This window comes from Microtus pennsylvanicus, chromosome 8, assembly GCF_037038515.1.
Source record: "Microtus pennsylvanicus isolate mMicPen1 chromosome 8, mMicPen1.hap1, whole genome shotgun sequence".
NCBI lineage: Eukaryota > Metazoa > Chordata > Mammalia > Rodentia > Cricetidae > Microtus > Microtus pennsylvanicus.
The window spans coordinates 74,306,904-74,329,736 of record NC_134586.1 but is presented as its reverse complement, the minus strand read 5'-3'; the positions used below and the strand labels follow the sequence as shown (position 1 = coordinate 74,329,736).

General features: G+C 41.5%; 1 protein-coding gene across 1 annotated transcript; it reads left to right on the top strand.

Moving 5' to 3' along the window:
- The first annotated feature begins 378 nt into the window (after nt 1-378).
- On the top strand, nt 379-15,833 carry Rnf103 (ring finger protein 103). The gene is made up of 4 exons (XM_075983865.1): nt 379-604; nt 2,567-2,706; nt 10,382-10,497; nt 13,854-15,833. Exons 1-4 carry the CDS (start codon nt 379-381, stop codon nt 15,394-15,396), a joined length of 2,025 nt encoding a protein of 674 aa, XP_075839980.1. The 3' UTR covers nt 15,397-15,833.
- The last annotated feature ends 7,000 nt before the right edge of the window (nt 15,834-22,833 follow it).

The window sequence follows — 22,833 nt, the reverse complement described above, 5'->3', positions numbered from 1 at the left end:
GCAGCCTGGCCCCAACCGCCCTCCGCCCGCCCGCTGTCTCTCGGAGCCGCCGCCGGCTCGGGCTCTGCCGCCGGGGTCACCCCTGGTAGGCTCTTGCCCGCTCCCAGCCGTCCGCTGCTCGATGGGTGGGGTACTTTTGAGCGTCCCCCCTGCTCCTTTTCTCAGCTCTTGACCGCAAGGACAGCGCCCGTGCCCTGCCGGTCCCCTCAGCCGCACGCACGCCGCCATCCACCTGCCTCCCCGCGGGGATGGCCCGCCGGTGACCGCCACCGCCGCGTGCCCCAGCTGCCCTCGTCCAGGCTGCGCTGCGTCGCCCCGCGCTCGACCCCCTCCCCTGTCCACGGCGTCCCGGCTCCCGGCGACGCCAAGAGGGCGAAGATGTGGCTGAAGCTGTTTTTCTTGCTCCTGTATTTCCTGGTTCTGTTCGTCCTGGCCAGGTTTTTTGAGGCCATTGTGTGGTATGAGACCGGCATCTTTGCTACCCAGCTGGTGGATCCAGTGGCATTGAGCTTCAAGAAGCTGAAGACCATTCTGGAGTGTCGAGGTTTGGGCTATTCCGGGTTGCCCGAGAAGAAAGATGTTCGGGAGCTGGTGGAGAAGTCAGGCAAGTGCCGGGCTCCCCGAGGTCGCCTCCACTGTCCTGGCTCTCCCCCCCCCCCCCCACCTCCGAATGAGGCGGCCCCCGGAATGGTCAAGCACACTGCTCCCGAGAGCTGTCCAGGTCTTCTTTGACCACGTTTTCTACGAATATGTAAATCCGGGCTTTGAAAAGGGGGCCTACTAGGTGTCTTGGTGTGTTTGTAAGGTTCTTTGGAAATGACAGTTTGAAAATGTAGGTTGTAAAAAAAGTGTTAAATTGATTTATTCCAGGATTCAAGAACGTCAGTTGAAATTGATTAAAATATAGGGAAAGGAAAAACTCCAAAATGTAGCTGTATATAGCAGCATCTGCCTCCATAGTAAAAACAAGCTACCGGGAAGGTAAAACATCATTAAAATAATAACAAAGAGGCACGTGGACCTAAGATTTGCATGTAAATGATGTGTTGGCTAAGGTTTGCAAGGTGCAGATTTTCTCTTTATGCTTTAAATGAAGTGAACATTTTGTGTGACTGCCGGCCTTCTTTGGAGTTCATATTTTCTTGCAGGATTGCAATTTTTATTTTTGAATTTTGAATGTATACCTTTCTTGTCATGTGTCACAGGCATCCCTGCGTCACGTAATGGGTTGAGGAAGAGAACTGATAAAAACGCTGAAAGAATATTTAATGCCTTAACAAATATATTTCCATTAGCCAACAATTTGGGGTTTAGGATTGGGTAGGGAAATACAGTTAATTTGATTCACTGCTGTACAAAGAAAAATGCCTCTTTGTTTAGGTAGTAATCCTGAGAGAGGCATGTAAGTTGAGAGAGGCATTCTGAATTGCTGTAGGAAGCGTTTGAAACTGCTGACTATCTTTTTCGTCGTTTCAGGAGTATCTCTCAGCTGGGCCTTTTACAAGATAATTTTTTTCCTTATTTAGTACTGTCTAGACCTATAGTGTGATAGGCAAGAATGCAAACTACAGCAGGCCAACACTTGTGGATTATAGCATGAGTTCCAGGAACAGCTCACGGACGGGACGGGGTAGAGGGAAGGAATCCTTTCCAGAAGGGCCGCATTTTCCAACTTGTGTATTCCTGTCGTCCTTGTTGGCTGCCTCTGTGCCGCCATTGGTTGTTGGGGGAGGGAAGTGGGTTGGCTAAAGTTATTACCTCATAGAGTTGTTTGAGCACACTTTTCCCCCTGGGAGTTTCTATGTTAGGTATTTGCTGCCTTTTGAACTTGTAATTGTCATGTGGAATGTACAAGGAATCTACATATAGCCTGAAGAATAGACAGCTGAAGTGTGATCCAGATCACACGCGTTACAGCATAACAACAAAAAGTCTTGGAATGGCGAGTCGCCTGTAAACCCAAATGTTTGTTGTGGGTGGCTTTGCTTCTGGAGTGGAATGGGGTTACTGAGTCACTACGTCATATTTACGGCAAAAGTTAAATAATGTGGCGTGAGTGGTTTGGTTTTTATATTTTATGATACAGGATCCAAGTTTACACTGTAAACTTGTATATGAATGTGGGGTTTGTTCTGATAGGTAAATGTTCTATCTCCCACTCACATAAAAACCTTGTTGCTATTTTAGGCAGGCTGATGGCAAGTTCTGTCAATCTACTTCTAAATCTTTTGAGTCAGAACACATAAACCAGGCTGTTGAAAAATGCAGGCTTACATAAAATTACATGATTACTAGTTTGATTTTTTTTCTGGATTGGTATAAATTGGTAATTTATTAACAGGCTATATGATGACTCCATTAGAGAGAGTATAAACTGTACTATAAGAGATAGGTTTTATGTCTTCACTCTTTGCTGATGAATGAATCTTGTATTCAGGTGCTATTCTTTTTCCCCATAGAATGAGCATATTATAATATGGCTATTTATGATATAAAATGAAATTAATCATTGAAGTTGGGAACATCGGATTTTTTTAAATCTTACCAAGTTTTTTGTTTTCTTCAGGTGACCTGATGGAGGGTGAACTCTATTCTGCTCTTAAGGAAGAAGAGGCATCTGAGTCAGTTTCTAGTACCAATTTCAGTGGTGAAATGCACTTCTATGAGCTTGTGGAAGACACAAAAGATGGCATCTGGCTTGTTCAGGTAGAAAGAGCAATAATACTTGAGCACTGTATTTCTACTAACTAGTATTTACCACTGACTGACACTTCTGTTGTGTCAGGCTTCCTAGGCAAAACTCAGTTCTCTTAGGGTTTTTCAAACCATAGTAATGAAAGCCAGGGCAGGAGGTGCAGCTCATTTGGTAGCGCACTGCTGTGTGTGATGATGCCTGACACCACTTAGACCAGGCGTGGTGGTGCACCCCTGAAAAGCCAGCCAGCGTGCAGGAGGTGGAAGCAGGGGACCCAGAAGCTCAAGGTCTTCCTCAGCTGCTTAGTGAAATCAAGGCCACGGATTCAAGAATACGTGAGACCCTAACTTTGAAAAACAGTAAAAATTCAAGAGTGGAATAGGAAAGAGTGGAGAAAGGGAATTGTTTTGAGAACCAGCAAAAAGAAATGTATATTAACACATATGTTCCTTTTTTTAAAAAAAAATTTAAATGATTTATTTATTTTTTCCAGACAGGGTTTCTCTCTGTAGCTTTGGAACCTGTCCTGGAACTAGCTCTTGTAGAGCAGGCTGGCCTCAAATCCACAGAGATCCGCCTGTCTCTGCCTCCCAAGTGCTGGATTAAAGATATGCTCCACTGCCACCTGGCTTTTTATTTTTATTTGATGTGCATTGATGGTTTGCCTGCTTGTCTTGTGAGGGTGTCACATGCCCTGGAACTGGAACTACAGACAGTTGTGAGTTGCCATGTGGGTACTGGGAATTGAATCCAGGACCTCTGGAAGAGCCGCCACTGCCCTTAACTGCTGAACCATTTCTCCAGTTCCTTTTATTTAAAAGTGTGCACTATTTTTTATGATCTTTAACTCTAGTTTTGAGTTTATTAGTCCACAGTATTTTAATATGTAAGGGAAGAACACAAAGGCAAATAAATCTGTGCATTAGCAAAGTAACCCACTTTGAATGGCAGCTCTGCTAACCAGCCCCGAATCAACAGCTCAGCTAAGTAGACAACTTGACTGTACTGGGGAGCTGGGGAGCATGCATTATTTTGTTTATGATGATGAGATTGTTTTTATGATATCAAGACTGTGAGATTTGATTAGTATATTAGAAATTTCAAATTGTAAAGGGCTTTAAAAATTATCTTTTGTGCTTTCCATGACATGGTTTAGGATAACTGGATGCACATTAATGTAACCATGTAAATAGAATAATTATGTGATATTGAGCATGTAATGTTATCCTAAATGTTGCTTAGAAGAAAGCACCACTTAATTTTTAAAATCTGCATTCACTTACAGTACACAACAAGTAGACTAGAGGCCTGAATGAGCATAAATGAAGAAGGTAGTGTGGATGGCTGAGACTCACAAGTCCTAGCCGGCTAACCCTTTCTGAAGCACTAAGATGGGACGTGGTTTCTTCAAGTCCTGGGACTTGAACTAGACTCAGATCTCACATCCTCTGATTTTTTTTCTCTTTTCAGACTGGATTTTATTTAGCCACCGACAGTTCATAGAGATCCCTCCCTTCTTCAGTGCATTTGAGCTTTCACTTTGCTGTTGACAAATTCTGATTTAGGGTGCGAAAATGAAATTAGCTTCTTCATATTGCTTTCTGAGAACAAAGACTGCAAGGTTTGGTTTTAAAATAAGATTTGAATTCCGAAACCTTAATTGGAGGCCCAGTGTTGTCATTGGCTTGCAGTATGATTGGAAATAGCTAGATTTTCTCTGTGTCTGGCCTCAAGTACATAGGCATTTAAAGAGGATGGAATGACGCTGCCATCCAGTGCACCGAAAAGGTGAGCTTTGGTAATTGTGGAGATTTCTCTGGAAGCCCTTGGCTTTCCCTGTATAGTACATTCCTACTGCACTGACTTTTGCCTTCTCATAATCAGCAGAGGTGGAACCTGAGAGGGTCCCTTCACTGTGCAGTCAATTCTAGTTCACTTCTGTCTTACTTCATTAACTTAAGAAATACGATGAAAGAGTTGAGAACATAGCTCAGTGATAGAACATGTGCTTAGCATGCAGGAAGCCCTGGATGTGATGTCCAATATTGAAAGAAAAAAAAATCATCCATCTCTTTAAAGCTTTAAGAAAGTGTTATTCTATTTCTTCTCCCGGTACTTATTCCTAACAGGTCAAGGAAGATTTATTGGTTTTGATAATTTTAGATCTTTTAACAAGGTAGAATTGAATAGCCAGTCCCATCACTATGTATTTATGGCCTAAATGCTTATCACTCACATGAATTGATTCTCTGCAAATGAATGGGGAAGAAGGCACTATACACTTATGGAACTCAGAAGAGTCATGACAGGGGCCTAGGAATTGCTTTGAAATCCAGGATCCGCCTGTAAATCAAGGGAATATCTGATTGACTAGTTAGCAATCTATTTTTCACTTTTAAGTTATCTTTTTTTAAAAAAAAAAGATTTATTTTTATCTCATATATATCGGTGTTTTGCCCCATTTATATCTGGGCACCATGTGCATGCCTGATGCTCACAGAGGCCAGAAGAGGGTGTCAGAGCCCCTGGAGTTAGTGTTACAGATGGTTGTTAGCTGCCATGTGGTGCTGGGAATCAACACAGGTAGAGCAGCCAATACTCTTACCCACAGACCCGTTTTTCCAGCCCCAATTATCTACTTTTTGATGTCTTACTGAAGATAAATATATATGGATTAAATTCCTTAGTATATGACAAAGTTAGCCCCTTTATTCAGTATAAATGGCTATGCAAGGCCCTGTTCTAGGACATGGAGATACAGCAGGAAGATACCGAGGGCTATCTATGCTCAGACAGCTCACATTCCAGCTGTGAGAATCAGACACCAAATAAATTAATATTTAATACAACACCAGTAAGTTGAAAGTTATAAAAAGGAAAAGAAGCAGGCTAAGGAAACAGAATAATGAGGAATTTTTTTTACAAGGTGGCCATTATAGCTTCTAGTCTCTGCCTTGCCTTCTCCCAAAGTGTTTTAAAGGATATTCACAGTTGAAAAGCACCTCCTAAGAACAATGGGATGTGTTTATATGGGTTCTTTATAAAGAAACAGGGCAATAGGACACAGTTCTCCAGCAGTCAAATCAAAGTTTGCACTAATTTCCAGTGTCTGACTTGTGTTCGTTTTGGCCAGTGACTGACGTCTGTCAGATGGCTCATCTGGTCTGTTAGGACAGCTGAGACCTGCCGTTGGCCCTGGGAGCTGACCTGCTAAGCTTATTGGCTGGGCACCTCCTGTAAGCTTCATAGTTATTTTTGGGTTTTGATTTCTTTAGTGTTTTAAACTATACTTAAAAAATTTAAAGTATCTTCTAGGAAGAGAAAGAAAATGTTCTCTTGGTCGGTTGTCGTTCTTCTGCCAGGTCATATTAATCCAGTCTTTTCAAAGGACAGCTTTCAGGAATACGTTTTCTACAGCTTGAATTGCGGTTCTTTTTTGCTTCTGTCTTTGTTTTCTGTTGTTGTCGTCTGTTTTGAGGCAGGTTCCCACTTTGTAGTCCAAGCATTAGCAGCCTTCCTGCCTCATCTTTCCGAGTGCTGGATTATAGGTGTCAGCCATCATGTTAGTCTCCATGTTAGGTATTGTAAAAGACGCTTGTGTTTGTGTGTTTGTTTTTTCCTTTTTTAATGAGGAGTATTCTCATAGACTGTACTGCGTTGACCCTGGCCACTTCTGTCTTCAGCTTGTTGAGCTCGATTCCATGTGCTTCCTCAATCCTCTTGTGTGTGTGGAGACTGGAACTGTATTGCTTTTCCTGTTGCTGGCCAGGATACCTGGTGGCAGCAGTGTAGGAAGGAAAGATCTAGCTGGGCTCCCTGTGTGAGGATCTCCATCATGGAGGGGAGCATGGCAGCAGCAGTGTGGGAGGGAATGCCCACTGTGTGACCACAAAGGACTGCTTTGCAGAGTTGATTCTCCCTTCCTTTACGTGGATCTGGCAATCAAACTCAGGTCACCAGGCTTGCCAGACAAATGCTTTTACCCACTAAGCCATTTGATCCCGTCTTCTCCCACTTTTTAAAATTACATCTATCTTTTGTGGTGAGAAGCACTTACTGAGATCGAGGGCAATTTGTAGGAGTTGGTTCTCTCCTTCCACCAACCATCACAAGAACTAATTTTCATTTTTAAATGTAGCAAAATCTATGTGACAGCTTTACCAATAATATGTACTGTGTAATGCGCACAGAATCAAGTCCTTTCTTTGTGGCACAGTTGGTACAAAGTTACAATTTCCTGCTTTGTCCCTAACCTAAATTCCTGTCTCTCATTAGCCATTTATTTCCCAATTTTGTGGATTCTTTGATTCTACAACTGGCTAGTCTTCTTGGCAACAAAATTAGAAGATGATTATTTTGTTTCAAAATGTTGCTGGTCAGAGACACAAATGGCAAAGGCTTTTGAATGGAAGAGTTATATAGTGAGTGGCTTTTATGGAGTTGTTCTCTAACATTTTTATTTCTTTGTTTTGACTTTTGTCATGATTCAAAAAGGGATATATCTGCTTGTTCCCTATTGGATGTCCCACTTAATGAGCTTAAAGTCACTGAAGCTGCACAGCAGTGAAAAAAATCTTTATGACTTAAAGAACTGGAAAGCTTTGGGCATTATTTACTGAAGTATTATGCTAATGCATTTCCTGTTTGGCTGGAACCTGATTTTAAACTTGTTTATCTTTGCTCTTAGATAAGAGTTTTGTTTAGGGCATTTCTAATTTATTCATCCTTTTATTGGGCTACTACAGAGCAAAATATAAGCATAAGCATAATACAAGCCAGCCACTTGTGTTTTATGTTGGTGAAAAAGTTTGTCTTTACCCATAATTTAAGCCAATGAGAATAGTACACTTGATTTTAGCCAGAAATTAGAGAAATGGTAACAGGGTGAATACTTAAAAATTAGTTAATTATTTTTTTTATTTTTTTGTTTTTTGTTTTTTCGAGACAGGGTTTCTCTGTGGCTTTGGAGCCTGTCCTGGAACTAGCTCTGTAGACCAGGCTGGTCTCGAACTCACAGAGATCCGCCTGCCTCTGTCTCCCGAGTGCTGGGATTAAAGGCGTGCGCCACCATCGCCCGGCAAAATTAGTTAATTAAAATGCTATTCAGTTTTAGCTTTTGTCCATCACTGACCCTTCTTTAAAGTTAATGTATGAAAAACTTTCAGTTGACTAACATAACTGTATAGGATTTTAGCAAAGTAATTTCTAATTGTATAGCTGTAGTGACAGAGTTATATAAAATGATTTCATTAAAAGCTTAGATGACTTACATTTTTGTACTGCTCTCTCAGTTGGGGATCCTTAAACACTTCCAGAGCAGATGCTAGAACAGATTGCTGAGTAAATAAGGCCCCAGGGTTGAACATTGTCATGTAGCTCATCAGCTGTGTTCCCAACTCAACTCACTCACTCCTGCTTTCCCTGCCAGAGCCTAGATGTGTCCGGGAACAGCCCTCTCTCCCTCCTAACACAAGAATGCTTGTCATGAGTCTACACGGCACTTCCACAGTGAGCAACTGGGTCTTCTCTCAAAGCTGCCCGGAGACTTAGAGCCGTGCTGCATTGACAGAAGCAAGCTCTCAGCTCCTTGGAGTGATGTTGTTGCCAACACAGGCTTAAAGTGACTCACTTATTTTATAGCTTTAGTCAAGAAATGGAAAAATGTTCGAGAAAGAGAGTTATTTTAAAAGGGAGAGAAAAGGAGGAGCAGAGAAAAAGGGGAGTGCAAAATCCAGGGAGTAAGAGAGAACACAAAGAACAAGAGAGTATACTTTAGACTCACAGAGACCTACCTGTCTGTCTCCTGAGAAATCTGAAAATTACATTCCGGGGTCAAGAGAACTACTATTCACTCTTGAGAAGTGTAAGGAAAGAAAAGTAACACTTCCTTTGGCTGGGTATGCCACTGAGTGGTGGAACATTTGCCTGGTATGTCCTTAGTGTCCTATGTTGCACCTCCTGAACCCCACCACACACACACACACACACACACACAAGGAATCAGGAAGTAGGCACACTATGCCTGACTGCCCTGATTCACCAGGTAAACCTTTGCATATAGCTTTGGACCAGAGAAAAGGTAAATATTAAATATCATCTTAGGTAATGTGATTAACCTGAACCTCCTTAAAATGCCCATGTCCTCAGTCATCTAAGAATGGGTGAACTCATCTCTCCCTCAGTAAGACCATCTATTTTCATTAAAAACACTATCAAACCATTTGCTTAATTCTCTGATCTGTATGCGTATTGAGTATCAAATGTATGTTATATAATGTTACATTTACATGTACATTTCCATAGGGTTAGAACAGCAGTGTCCATGACATTGTGGAGGTACTGTAGTGATCTGGTAGCACAGAAAGGAGACTTCCATTTTCACTTCATGTGCCCTCAGCCTGTGATGCCCCTGACACTTTAGACTTCCCAGGAGAAAGGCCACATATTAGGTAGCTGTACCACCCCTTGCCTCTCCCAGGGAATTGACTGCTGGTACTCAGTTCAAACATATGCCTGGAGTTTCACTTCCTGGAGGATTTTTGATTATGGAATTGGTTCTTCCTGCCAGAAAGATTAGAGGTCCCAGAGTATTGTGTTGTAATATTAAATTGAGTAGTGTTAGTAAAGATGGCATTTATGAAAACAGCTTAGGCCTATATATATGCTGTATTTAAATTTAGATGTCTCATAAAAACTTTAGATTTTTTTTGGTTTTCCAATTAATTGTATTTTCTTTTATATTTAAAAATTTTTATTGCTATCTTCAGTGAGACTCTGCCTCCATTAAGTCAGGAAGATCAAAGGATAAAGAGAAGAGATACTAACTACTAAATTGACATAAATAGAGAAGCTATTAACGTTTTGAAAGTCAATTTAGATTTTTTTCCTTTCTTTAAAAAAATAATCTCTTTCTCTGAGACCTAATTGTGTTTGAGGAGTATTTACACAATTGTTGTAGAAGTTTATGATTGTCAAGTTCATTATGACCGTTCCTTTTCCTAGAGCCTTTCAGAGTTGCTGAGGGAAAAGTCCTAAGAGTAGCATTGATCTAGTCAAAGCATAGTTAAATAGAAAACATGTTTGATTCTTGGCTATAAAAGTAAACTTGGAAAAATGTGAAGTTTGAACTGGTTAAGTCCACATATGATAATTTTTATAAGCTTTATTTGTTTTTTTAAAACATTATTTTCAAGGAGAAATTGATTTCAGGGCCATTTTCTATCTCTGTAACATAATCCTAGAGACTAGGTCACGTGGTAGAGAATATGGCTAGATTTTTCAAAAGTTTTTGACTCCTATTACTCCTAGAGCTTGGGGTTTAACACCCTGCACTTGTGTATTTTTCTAGTTGGACAGTTTTAGCTCTGTAAGTGAGAGCCAGTAAGGTGGCTCAGCAGGTAAAGGTGCTTGCTGCAGGAGCCTGCTGACCTGAGTCCCGTCCTCAGGACCGGCACAGCAGGAGATAACTGACTGCCGAGAGCTGTGCTCTGCTCTCCACACGGGTGCTGTGGCACTCACGCTATATACACTAATAACAGTAAATTAAAATTTAAAGGGAAGTGTAGTAACAATGAAGTAATTCAGTTAAACCAGAACGAGAAAGAGGATTTTTGCTGTAGATATGAATGATTGGGTTTAGCTAATTAAATTTCACTTTTTCCCCTTTCTTTCTCTTTTGGGAAATAGGTCATAGCAAATGACAGAAGTCCTTTGGTGGGTAAAATCCACTGGGAGAAAATGGTAAAAAAGGTGTCAAGATTTGGAATACGAACAGGCACTTTTAACTGTTCTAGTGATCCCAGGTAAGTGGATTGGAATCTTTCTTGCTTAATAAAGACAATACTACCAGAAACCCACCTGAACAGAAAACTAATTTTATGTTTAGTGTACAGCTAGTTACTAAGATGTCTGTAGTTTTGCATAAGCTGCTGTTTGTTGACTTTCTGAGCGATCCCTTAAAATGGTCTGTAGACCTTTTGTTTCAGTATCCTCTTGCAGATAGACGGTGTGGGTGACATCACTGTTCTCATCTGCAGCTCAGACTGACTTTGAACTCACTGTAGCCCTTCCTCAGTCAAGGGCTGGAATTGCAGGCATGCACTACCACTTTCGTACTTCTGACCTCGAGTTTGCATTTCCTTAGTCACTTTCCTTCTCTTCTACAACTGTCCCTAGGCATGCCCTTCTCCCTAATGTCACATATACTTTCTAACTTTTCTACCCTTCACTGTTTTCTTTTTCTTCACATTTTCTTAGATGAGGTGGTTTGGTTTGTCATCATCGTCAATATTCAGTGTATTATTACATTCATTTTTGTCCTGTTATTCCATTTTTTAAATTTAAAAAATTTAGATTATATTTAGAGGAACATATATAGGTATAGAGGAACGTGTGTGTATGTAGAAGAACATGTATGAGTGCAGGTGCTGTTGGTGTTCAAAAGATGGTGTAGGATCTCCTGAGTCTGAAGTAATAGGCAGCTGTGGGCCACACTATGTGGGCACTGGTGAAAAAAAAATCAAAATTTTTTATATAGCCAAAAGAAGTGACTAATAAATTGGGCAAAGTGGTATGTGTCTGTATTCCCATTGGGAGGTAGAAACAGGAGAATCTCAAGTTCTAAGCCAACCTGTGTAGTGAAATACTGTTGCAAAAAAACAACAACAAAATTGAAGAATGTTTTTGTGATAGTATCAGTGAATTTATTCTGACCTTTAAAATGTTCTTTTTGAATTGGATGTAAAGGGTTTTATGCTGATACATGGTAATATAAGATTCTTAAAACAATATATGCATATAGTCTGGTCTTTATTTGGATACCTTTAGATTAGTATTTAGAAAAATGAATATTAGTAACCTAGTATTTATAAGTGTTAGAAATTATTACCCAAACTTGGAAAATATGATTTAATTTTAAAGTTGTGACATAGGGAATATTCTTCTGTTGGGTACTCTTAAGTTCTCTTCAGAATAACAAAACTTAAAAATATGAGTTCTGAACTGAAAAGAAAACATAAAAGAAAGAAATGAATCAACTAAAACCTTGCCTGCTCTACAAAGAAAGACTCTGTGTCATAAAGATTATCATTTGATATATGACACAAATCAGAAATGAATGTAGTTATAGGAGAAAAGATAAAAATAATGACCAAGTGTAGAGATGTGGGACTGGAGAGATGGTTCAGTAGTTAACATTTTTCTGCTCTTGCAGAGGACCTGGAGTCAGTTCCCAGCACCTAGATAGCTTCCAGCTATCTGTCTCTAGTGCCAGGGGCTCTGATATATTGTGCACACGTGATACACATAAACTCACACACACATGAAAATAAAGGCAGATGTAATGAACAGAAATGTGTCATCACAAGTATCTTGCACTGAAAGCTCCTTAGATAATATCTGAAGGAGGCCGTCATCTACCTGCATTTTACCTACTGTGCTTTTGGCCAGGGCAAAAACAGATTCTAACCATTGAACTATTTTACATTGGATAAATATATAGTTAAGGGGTAGAAATACGTCTAAGGCAGGTTGTTTTTTAAACCATTTCATGTTGATGGAATCTGCATTGTAAGGGAGTGAATCAAGGAGTAGGAAGCTGAGAGTCAGGATCCGTGATTCAGAGTTACTGAGATTGCTTCCCAGAGTCCTCAGCGGCCTGCTCTTTGAAAGTCAACATAGCATCTTCATTTATCTTTCATTAGACCACAGTGTTCCTAAGATTAATTAGTCATTTTACCATTATAGAGCATAGGCCACACAACTAGACTTTCCTCTCTGATTCTATGAATGTGTAACATACTCATTTAACCCTAATAAATATGAACATGTGCTTAGTAAATAAAATGAGCATCTATGACTTTTGTCAGTTTTCTGAGTAGCAGCATAAGAAACCAAGTGGAACCTGTTTTTAAATCTAATGAAGCATAGCCACGTGGTAGTTTTGTTTTTTTTTTTTTTTGTTTTTTTTTTTTTTTGGTTTTTCGAGTCAGGGTTTCTCTGTGGTTTTGGAGCCTGTCCTGGAACTAGCTCTTGTAGACCAGGCTGGTCTCGAACTCACAGAGATCCTCCTGCCTCTGCCTCCCGAGTGCTGGGATTAAAGGCGTGCTCCATCACCGCCCGGCTTATGTGGTAGATTTTTTAAAAAATCCTTTATCAAGATAAATTTTGTGTATCATAAAGTTCCACGTGGCAAGTTTGGGGCAAGGAAGGTGTTATTTAAAAAAAAGAAGGAGGAGGAAAATGTTTCCAGTTATCATCTATCCACAGTCATGCGGGAGCTGTTTCCTTTTTAGTACTTCTCATCACCTAGTTTTCAGAAGGGACAAATGTCCTAACGAGAGCTTGCTGGGTACCAAAAGGAGTCGAGTCCCCTGCATCCACGGAAACCTTAACCAAGAGCTGATTGCAGTTATGCTCTTCTGTGGTCACTGCACTGGTGGACGAGGCTCGTTCTTGGGCCACATCTCTTTGTCTGTATACTGTAAACCTTTTCTTCGAGTCTTCATTAAAGAGAGAAGAAAGCTACCTATGGAACTTGGAGTAACTCTCTTGGATTGGCTTGTGGAAAGATCAGTCACTCTGTAGTCGATAGTGCTGCTGCTCTGTGGGCATCAGGCCGTGTGGTAGTACTTAAGAGAAATCACAAGGTGGGGTTTCTTTCTACACCACCTCAGGCACCCAGCTTGTAGGAGCATTCATCCTTCTCTGTCTCTACTTAATGTCCAACCATCTTTCAAGGCTTATTTCATTTCCCAAACCTTTCTTGAGATCTTCCCATGCTCAAACCCCTGCTGATATCCCTTTTCTTTGATCTTTCATATTGGTTTTGCATCCTTTACAGGATTTTTTAAATTCTATATGAACAGAAATTACTTTCCATTATCTTTGGTTCTTATTATGTAATGAGTAGCACATAAGAGATGCTAAAGTATTTACTGATTCTTCTATTTTGTACAACCTTTTCTTTTCCTAGAAAGATACTCAGAGCAGACTATAGTAAACTAGCTTGTTCTGACACAATTACCAAGTATTGGTCTCTCTGGTTATTTGAAGGTTATCTGAGAAGAGGGTAAAAGGGGACTTTTCAGGCCCTAAAGAAACTGTTAGGATGTAAGTTGTGCAGTAGCCCAGCTGTTGACTACAGTTTACTCTCTTACAGGTACTGCAGGAGAAGAGGCTGGGTTCGTTCCACCCTCATTATGTCTGTCCCACAGACAAGTACATCTAAAGGAAAAGTCATGCTTAAAGAGTATAGTGGACGCAAGATTGAAGTAGAACACATTTTTAAGTGGATAACTGCCCATGCAGCTTCTCGAATCAAAACTATATATAGCGTTGAACATTTGAAAGAAGAATGGAATAAAAGTGATCAGTACTGGATAAAAATATACCTATTTGCAAAGCTTGACCAACCACCAGCTTTCTTCTCTGCATTAAGTATAAAATTTACTGGAAGAGTTGAGTTTATTTTTGTTAATGTGGAAAATTGGGACAACAAGAGTTATATGACAGATATTGGTGTTTATAACATGCCATCATACATACTTCGAACTCCGGAAGGAATTTACAGATACGGTAACCACACAGGTGAATTTATATCCCTCCAGGCCATGGATTCATTTTTGCGCTCATTACAACCTGAAGTAAATGATCTGTTTGTTTTGAGTTTGGTTCTAGTTAATCTTATGGCTTGGATGGACTTATTTATTACACAAGGAGCAACCATCAAGCGGTTTGTGGTTCTCATAAGCACTTTAGGGACATACAATTCCCTATTAATTATTTCCTGGCTACCTGTGTTGGGCTTTCTACAGCTCCCTTACTTAGATAGCTTTTATGAATATAGCTTAAGATTATTGCGATACTCTAATACAACCACACTGGCTTCATGGGTAAGGGCAGACTGGATGTTTTACTCTTCACACCCAGCCCTGTTTCTCAGTACGTACCTTGGACATGGTTTGCTAATTGATTACTTTGAGAAGAAGAGACGGCGCAGCAACAATGATGAAGTTAATGCGAATAATTTGGAATGGTTATCAAGTCTGTGGGACTGGTACACCAGCTACCTCTTCCACCCGATTGCTTCTCTTCAGAACTTTCCTGTAGACTCTGACTGGGACGAAGACCCTGACTTATTCTTGGAACGGTTAGCTTTCCCTGACCTTTGGCTTCATCCTCTGATACCAACTGATTATATTAAAAACTTACCAATGTGGCAGTTTAAATGTCTTGGGGTACAGTCTGAAGAAGAAATGTCCGAGAGTTCTCAGGACACTGAAAATGACTCAGATAGTGACAACATGGACACTTTTAGTAGTAAGAATGTATGTGAAGATAGACAAAGCATGGTTCACTGTGATGCTGGGGCTTGTTCATGTGCCAATAAATATTGTCAGACCAGCCCGTGTGAAAGGAAGGGGAGGTCATATGGATCACATAACACTAATGAAGATATGGAACCGGACTGGTTAACTTGGCCTGCTGGTACACTGCACTGTACTGAATGTGTTGTTTGCCTTGAGAATTTTGAAAATGGATGTTTGCTAATGGGGTTACCTTGTGGTCATGTATTTCATCAGAATTGCATTGTTATGTGGTTGGCTGGGGGCCGACACTGTTGCCCTGTTTGCCGTTGGCCTTCGTATAAGAAAAAGCAGCCATATGCACAACAGTTGTTGTCAAATGATGTCCCATCGTAACCATGTGCAATTTGTCTTTAATAAGCTTTGAGTATCTTACAGCTTGCCTTTTTAATGTTAGTCACAAGTTTTGTGGTTTGAAGTTTAGTTTAATGTTAGTGCAGTGACAGGAAGTACACATTATGCTGATGTTGATGGCAGAGTTGATCTGGTTGCCTGTGTGTCAGTTGAATGCATACTAAACTGTAAAAATTTATTTCCAGCATTGGAAATTCAGAAGTTAATGTTTTTTGTAAGCACAAAAGAAGTATAGTAGAAATTTATCCTAGGAAGACTTTACAAGGCAGAGTCAAATCTAGTGGGACTGAGCTGGTTTCTTATTCTAAATGTTTTCTCCCTTTTTACAATCTTTGTCCAGCACCTCTTGGTTAAATAATGTATGCTCTGAGACATGAAATTAAAGCAGATCTATGAAATAAATTATTTTAAAACCAGAAGGTTATAGGTTTTCCAGTGTTAAGCTGTGGTACAGCGACTGCTTTTTGTAGGTGTGTTGCTGGTGTGTTAATTCCACGGGGAAGGAGAGGGCAGGAATCCTGCCGCTGCCACTGGCTGTGAGTAGTGGAATCATCACCGCTAGGCAGCTTTGACAGGAAAGCATGTCATAGGGTTTTTAAATAAGTGTTACAATTTGTTATTTAGAATATTCATCTAAATAAAAGCAACTATGGCTTATTAGTCATACGAGGACTAGCTTGTATGTTTAACTGACTTTAAAAAAGTTTCAGTGCTAGAGAAAAGCTGAGATTATAGATAATATAATAAATATCCATTTCTCCTTAATGCCCCATATTTGTATTTTATTACATCTACTTTATCACTTTTTTATTACAATTTTAATATTTTTCCTTTTTCCCTCCGAACCTGTTGAAAATAAACTGAATCATCGTGCTGCTTTAGCCCTGATCTGTCACCGTATGTCCCCTATAAGTAAGGGCTTTCTCTGCAGACACCACATCACTGTCACCCCTGAAATAGAATACTCAGTAACATCTGCTCCATGACCTTTGTTCCCTGTGACTGCAGCGAAGAATCATTTATTGGGTTTGGTCTCCTCTCCTTTCATCCTGTCCTCTGGAGAAACTGCTGTCCTTTTGTTTTTGTTGATTTGTGTGGTGCTAAGGCTTGAACTCAGGACCTCGGCATAATAGGCAAGTACCCTGAGCTGCACCTCAACCCTCTTTATTTTTTAATTTTGAGATAAGTCCCACTAGGTTTCCTGGGCTACTCTCGAACTCAGTGTGGCTCAAAGAAGCCTTACACTCAATCTTCCTGCCTTGGCCTCTGGAGTAGCTAAGATTACAGGCTTGTCCCACAGGTCTGGCACCCTTTCTGATACTGATGTTGGAAAGGTACAAATGAACGGGTTTGCAGTGTTCCTCATTCTCTTTCATGGTAGATATGAGTGTTGCCCGTGTACACATCAGGATGCATGTGGTACAGCTTTATTGTTGGTGATGCTAAATTTGTGTGAGGTGCTATCTGTCAAGTCTCCTTTGTGGGACACTTTCTCTCTCTGTAGTTTAAGAAGCAACCTGTGAGTATACGATCCTTGTCCCAGGTGCTTAAACAGCCAGTGACGATTCTCTGAATCAGTTATCAAACAGCTGCCATGTGGGCACTTTATAATTTCACCTTAATGCTACATTTATTAACTAGAGGTGTTTGTGTGTGAGAGAGAGAGAGACAGACAGACAGAGACAGACAGAGATGGGGAGTGGGGAACAGAGAGAGCAAGACTTTCCATTTTTCTTCCATGTTTTTAATATCACTGAACTCATGGTTTTTGTTTTCAGTGTATTAAAACCTCAGGTGTTAGAAGAATGCTTAGTGGTTGTGCGCACTGGCTGCTCTTACAGGAGTCCTGGATTTAGTTCCTGGCATCCATGTGGCAGTTCACCACTTCTATCCGTAACTACTGTTTCAGGGGATTCAGTTCCTTCCTGCCTCTGCAGGCAATGAGTGTAATGGTACACAAGCAAAGCTGCCCACACGCATACTTAAAAAACATTTTTGGTGCTCAAACAATGTTTCTCTCTCTCTTCCCAGAAGTCCCACCTATACCTCCTGCCTAGCTATTGGCCATTCCGCTTTTTATTACACCAATTTACACTAATACATCTTCACAATAGGCACCTCTAAAATCCTTAGTTAACTTCAATCCAAATGGCAAGGAAAAAAGAAAACTCATACTAAATTGCTCCCAGTACTAACATCTTTTTATGATAAATTGTGCCTTACTTTCAAATACTAATAGAAAATAGATGCTTTCCCACTGTTTGTGGGATTATGTCATGATAAATCCATCATAAATTGAAAGTATCACAAGTAAAAGTTGGATTTCCAAGTCTAAACTACCAACACAGTACACTGTAGAAGAATGTCAGTTGTCTCCCTTCAAGACCCTTTGACTGGCAGTTCCAGCTAGATGCCCCATCCAGAATACCTTACTTTTCTAGGTTAGGAAATGCTCAAAATTTCAACTCATTTCTCTAAAGAGATAGACTTCTTTTTCATTGTCATAAAAATCAAGAAATCAAACATCATAAATAGGGATCTGGGGCCATGGCTCAGTCAGGAAAGTGCTTGCCTAGATAGAATTCATGAAGCCCTTAGTTGATCCCCAGCATCATATAAATCGGGCATGGTATAATCCCAGCACTCAGAGGTGGAGTCAGGAGCCTAGTGGCATCCTTAGCTGTCCCGCGCTACCGTCTCGCCAGCAAGAACGACGTGGCACACTCAGGATCCTTCTGCAGAAAAGCTTTATGCATCTTGAGAGGGAGAGCATAAGCTTACAGAGCGAAGACCTCAAGGGTCGAAAACCCGGCCCTTATATAGCTTAACAGTCCTCGTCTCGGACGTGTCAAACTCTGACTGGCTGCAGCCTGTCAAACCCTATGACGCCACGGGAGAGGCAAAGAGCAAGGGATGGAAAGTTATTATGTGCATGCGCACTGGCTTGACAAGGTAAACTGTCATTTACCATGCACATGCGCACTGGCTTGGTGGTGCTGATGGTCAGCGTCATCTTGCAATGGAGTATGTGGGAACGGCTCCCCACATCTCCCCCTTTTCATTTTTAAAAGCAATAAGGCTTTCCCAGGCTATGAGGGTAGAGACAGTGGTTGTACTTCCCAATGTAAAAATATGTAAGACGTGTACGAAATCTATCCCTAGATTCATTGAACCTGGGATGCTTTCGACCTGCCCTCTGCCATTTTTTCTGGGAAAGGGAAAATGAGGCAGGCAACCCTTATGCAGGACAACATGTCTCTCAGAGAGAACCACTCTCTGTGCGATGCCCTTAGCTCAACACCCCTCTTGGGAGGTCAGGCTGAACACTCTACCTTGTGCAGTGAACCTGAGTTCCAGGTGTGCAAGAGCTGTTCAGTCAGTGGCCTATTGCTTGAGCATAAATATCAGTGGAAGCCCCTTGTTCTAGGGTGACCAGAGCCTGTGCAATCATCACCTTATCTCTTTTGTTTTGGGTTTTGAGCTTACAGACCAGTCAGAGAAGTAACACCAATCCACAGCAAATGACTGCACCAAATAATTCCACCCCCACCCATTTCTTGAAGTATGAAACAGCAGACAGTCCCTCTGTGAAGGACAGATCAAGGCAGGTAGAGTTGATCTGGACAATGGCGGCTCTCAACTCGCGAAGACATCACTGGCATCGGCAACAGAAAGGTCGACACGATCAGCATGAGAGTGATCCCCGCCATCCTTCCGTTCCAAGATTTTTCTTGTTAGCCGTTCAGGGACCCAGAAAGGATTTTCTTCATTCTGTGGAAAAATACAAACAGCTCCCCTGGATCTTATTAAAATAGGATCCAGGCCTCTCCATTCATTAGTCAACACATCTTTCCATTTTACAAGTTACCTTGGCCGTTGTGGCTGTGAACAGTGTCGGTCCGCCACGGTCTGATCATGGTCATCCAAATTTAAAAAATTTATAGTGAACAAAGCAGTGGCAATGGCCACTCTTGGCGTCGGGGGCAACTCCTTCATTATTCCCCTTTTTTGTTTAATTAGATAAGACTTAAGTGTGCGATGTGCTCGCTCAACAATGCCTTGTCCCTGAGGATTATAGGGCAGGCCTGTATTGTGTGTAACTTGCATTTGCAAACAAAATTGCTTAAACTTTTGAGAGGTATAGGCAGGCCCATTATCAGTTTTTAAAAATGTGGGCTTGCCCCAAGCACTCCATGCCTCAAGGCAATGTTGAATGACATGAGAAGCCTTTTCTCCTGTGAGAGGTGTGGCATGAAGAATGCCAGAGCATGTGTCAATTGACACATGCACATATTGAAGTCTTCCAAAAGCAGTGATATGAGTAACATCCATTTGCCATACCTGTAAAGGCAAAATTCCTCTGGGATTTATCCCAGTATGTCTAATAGGGAGAAACTGGCAGCAATTGTGACACTGGGTCACAATGTCACGAGCCTCCTTTCTAGTGAGAGAAAAGCGCCTACGCAGGGTTTCAGCTGTAACATGAAAGTTATTATGAAAGAGTTTTGCAGCTTGTAATGGGGAGGCAAGGGCCACCGCAGCTAGTCGTGTAGCGCGATCAGCCAAATCATTGCCCGAACTCATAGGACCTGGGAGGCCTGAATGTGCTCTAATGTGTGTAATAAAAAATGGAGCTCTTCTGTTTAATAAACATTCTTGCAGTTTGTGGAAAAGAAATGCCACTGTGCTGGTAGTTCTTATAATTCCAGCTGTCTCAAGTAATTTGACAGCATTGGCCACATAGGCAGAGTCGGAAACGATGTTGAGGGGGCAATGAAATTTTTGAAAAACTTCTAATACCACCATGCATTCCACCACCTGGGGTGAGGTGGCAGAGAAATTTTTTGAAAACACTTTGGAACCCATAACATAAGCTCCCATGCCATTTTTGGAGCCATCTGTGTATACCACCATTCCGTCTTTTAGCGGGATGGAAGATGTTACCTGGGGAAACACAATGGGATGACATGCAGCAAACTGTAGCAAAGGGTGTTTGGGGTAGTGATTATCGATTTTCCCTGAAAAGGTGCTGACCAAAATGGCCCAGTCATCAGAAGTGGCAGCTAAGGTTTGTATCTGAAGGGAAGTATAGGGAACGATCATAACCATTGGATGTTTACCAAAATGACTAACAGATGTTTTCAGTCCTTTAAGGGCAATCTGAGCTATAGCTGCTGGATACCAGTCAATAATTTTTTGAGGGGAAGCATGTGGATGAATCCATAGCAATGGTCCATTTTGCCATAACAGAGCAGTGGGCAATTTCCTTGTTTTAAACACACAAAGAGAAAATGGTTGGGTCACATCAATACGGCACAATTGTGCCTCCTCCATGGATTTTTCCACTAGTGTTAAGGCTGCCTCTGCCGCTGGTGTCAATGTCCGAGGGGAAGTAATATGAACATCCCCCTCCAAGATGTCAAACAGGGGTTTTAAATCAGCGGAGGAAATCTTTAAAAAAGGTTGTAGCCAATTAATGTCTCCTAATAATTTAAATCTTTTTTATAAATTTTTAATTTTTGTGGGAGGATCTTATCTGGAAGAACAATGGAGCCTAAAAATTGGCCAGTATCAGCAATTTGAACCTTTTCAGCAGCTATCTGGAGGCCCCAAAGCTGTAAGTTTCTACGTAGTAATGGATAGGCCTTTTCAAGACCTTTAATTCCTCGTGACACATAAGCACATCATCCATATAATGGACCATAAGCAACTGTGGAAAACGCTCTCATAGTGGTCTTAGAGCCTCCTGTACATACAATTGGCACATAGTAGGACTGTTGGTCATACCCTGGGGTAAAATTTTCCATTGAAATCATTTATCAGGCTCCATGTGATTAACTGAAGGGATAGTAAATGCAAAACGAGGTCTATCAGCAGGGTACAATGGAATAGAAAAGAAACAATCTTTAATATCTATTATTATTAGGCTCCAATTCTTGGGCAGGGCAGAAAGTACGGGGAGCCCCCATTGCACTGCTCCGAGAGGATGCATTTGCTCATTGATAGCTCTTAAATCGTGTAGCAAACGCCATTTTCCTGACTTCTTTTTAATGACAAAAATGGGAGTATTCCAAGGGGAGGTTGATGGTTCTATATGTCCCAAAGCTAATTGTTCTGTAATAAGCTTGGTCACCGCTTCCAATTTTTCAGAGGTCAGTGGCCACTGGGGAACCCACACTGGAGTCTCTGTTTTCCATGGTATAGGTCGTGCTGCCCCAGTGGCGCCTAGGAAAAACCCAGGCCCTGTCTTTCTTGGTTGGGGTTGGGCGCTACCAGCTCTATCTGTCCTTGTCCTAGGCGACCCAGCCCTTTTCCTGCTTCGTACCCCATCTTTCTCATTATATCAGTAGCTTGTGGTGAATATTCATTAGACAATGTTAATCCAATGTCTTGCATAACGTCCCTTCCCCATAGGTTAACCGGCGGGGGAGCACATACGGGGTAAACCGTCCTTGTTGTCCTTCCATGGTTCTCCAGATAAGGACCGAGGAGCTAATGGTTGGGTGAGCATTATATCCTAAACCTTGTAGTGAATGTGATGCCTCAGTGATTGGCACCAGATGTCCCGCGCTACCGTCTCGTCAGCAAGAACGATGTGGCACACTCAGGATCCTTCTGCAGAAAAGCTTTATGCGTCTTGAGAGGGAGAGCATAAGCTTACAGAGTGAAGACCTCAAGGGTCAAAAACCCGGCCCTTATATAGCTTAACAGTCCTCGCCTCAGACGTGTCAAACTCTGACTGGCTGCAGCCTGTCAAATCCTATGACGCCACGGGAGAGGCAAAGAGCAAGGGATGGAAAGTTATTATGTGCATGCACACTGGCTTGACAAGGTAAACTGTCATTTACCATGCACATGCACACTGGCTTGGTGGTGCTGATGGTCAGCGACATCTTGCAATGGAGTATGTGGGAACGGCTCCCCACACTTAGCTACATAGCAAGTTCAAGGCTTAAGCAACGTGAAAAGTCTGAAAAAAAATCAAGAGTAGGCAGCTACCTAGTAGTAAGACCTAGTATCTATGGAATTTGTATTTCATAAATTTGAGAATTTAAAGTAGCAGCAGCCAGTACTGTATGCTACTGAACAAAAGCTGCACTCATTTCTTGTAGATGGGTTACACCATTGCTCACCTCTTTCTGCTCATACGTCTAGAAGATGGCTCCAGTCCACCTGTTCCTCAGAGATTCTTCCCGCATCGCCAGGTTTATATACAGCTACCTGTTGGGTGTTGTTTGTTCTACCCAGGTCTTCCTGGGCATGCCAGGCAAGCACTCTGCCACTGAGCTCCATCTTCAGCCCTTGTTTTTTGGGGGAACAGGGTTTCATGGAGCTTGGGTTGGCCTTGAATTCATAATCATCCTGTGTTCTACACTGCCATGCCCTGGCTCTGGATTCTTTCCATGAGCTATAGTGTTC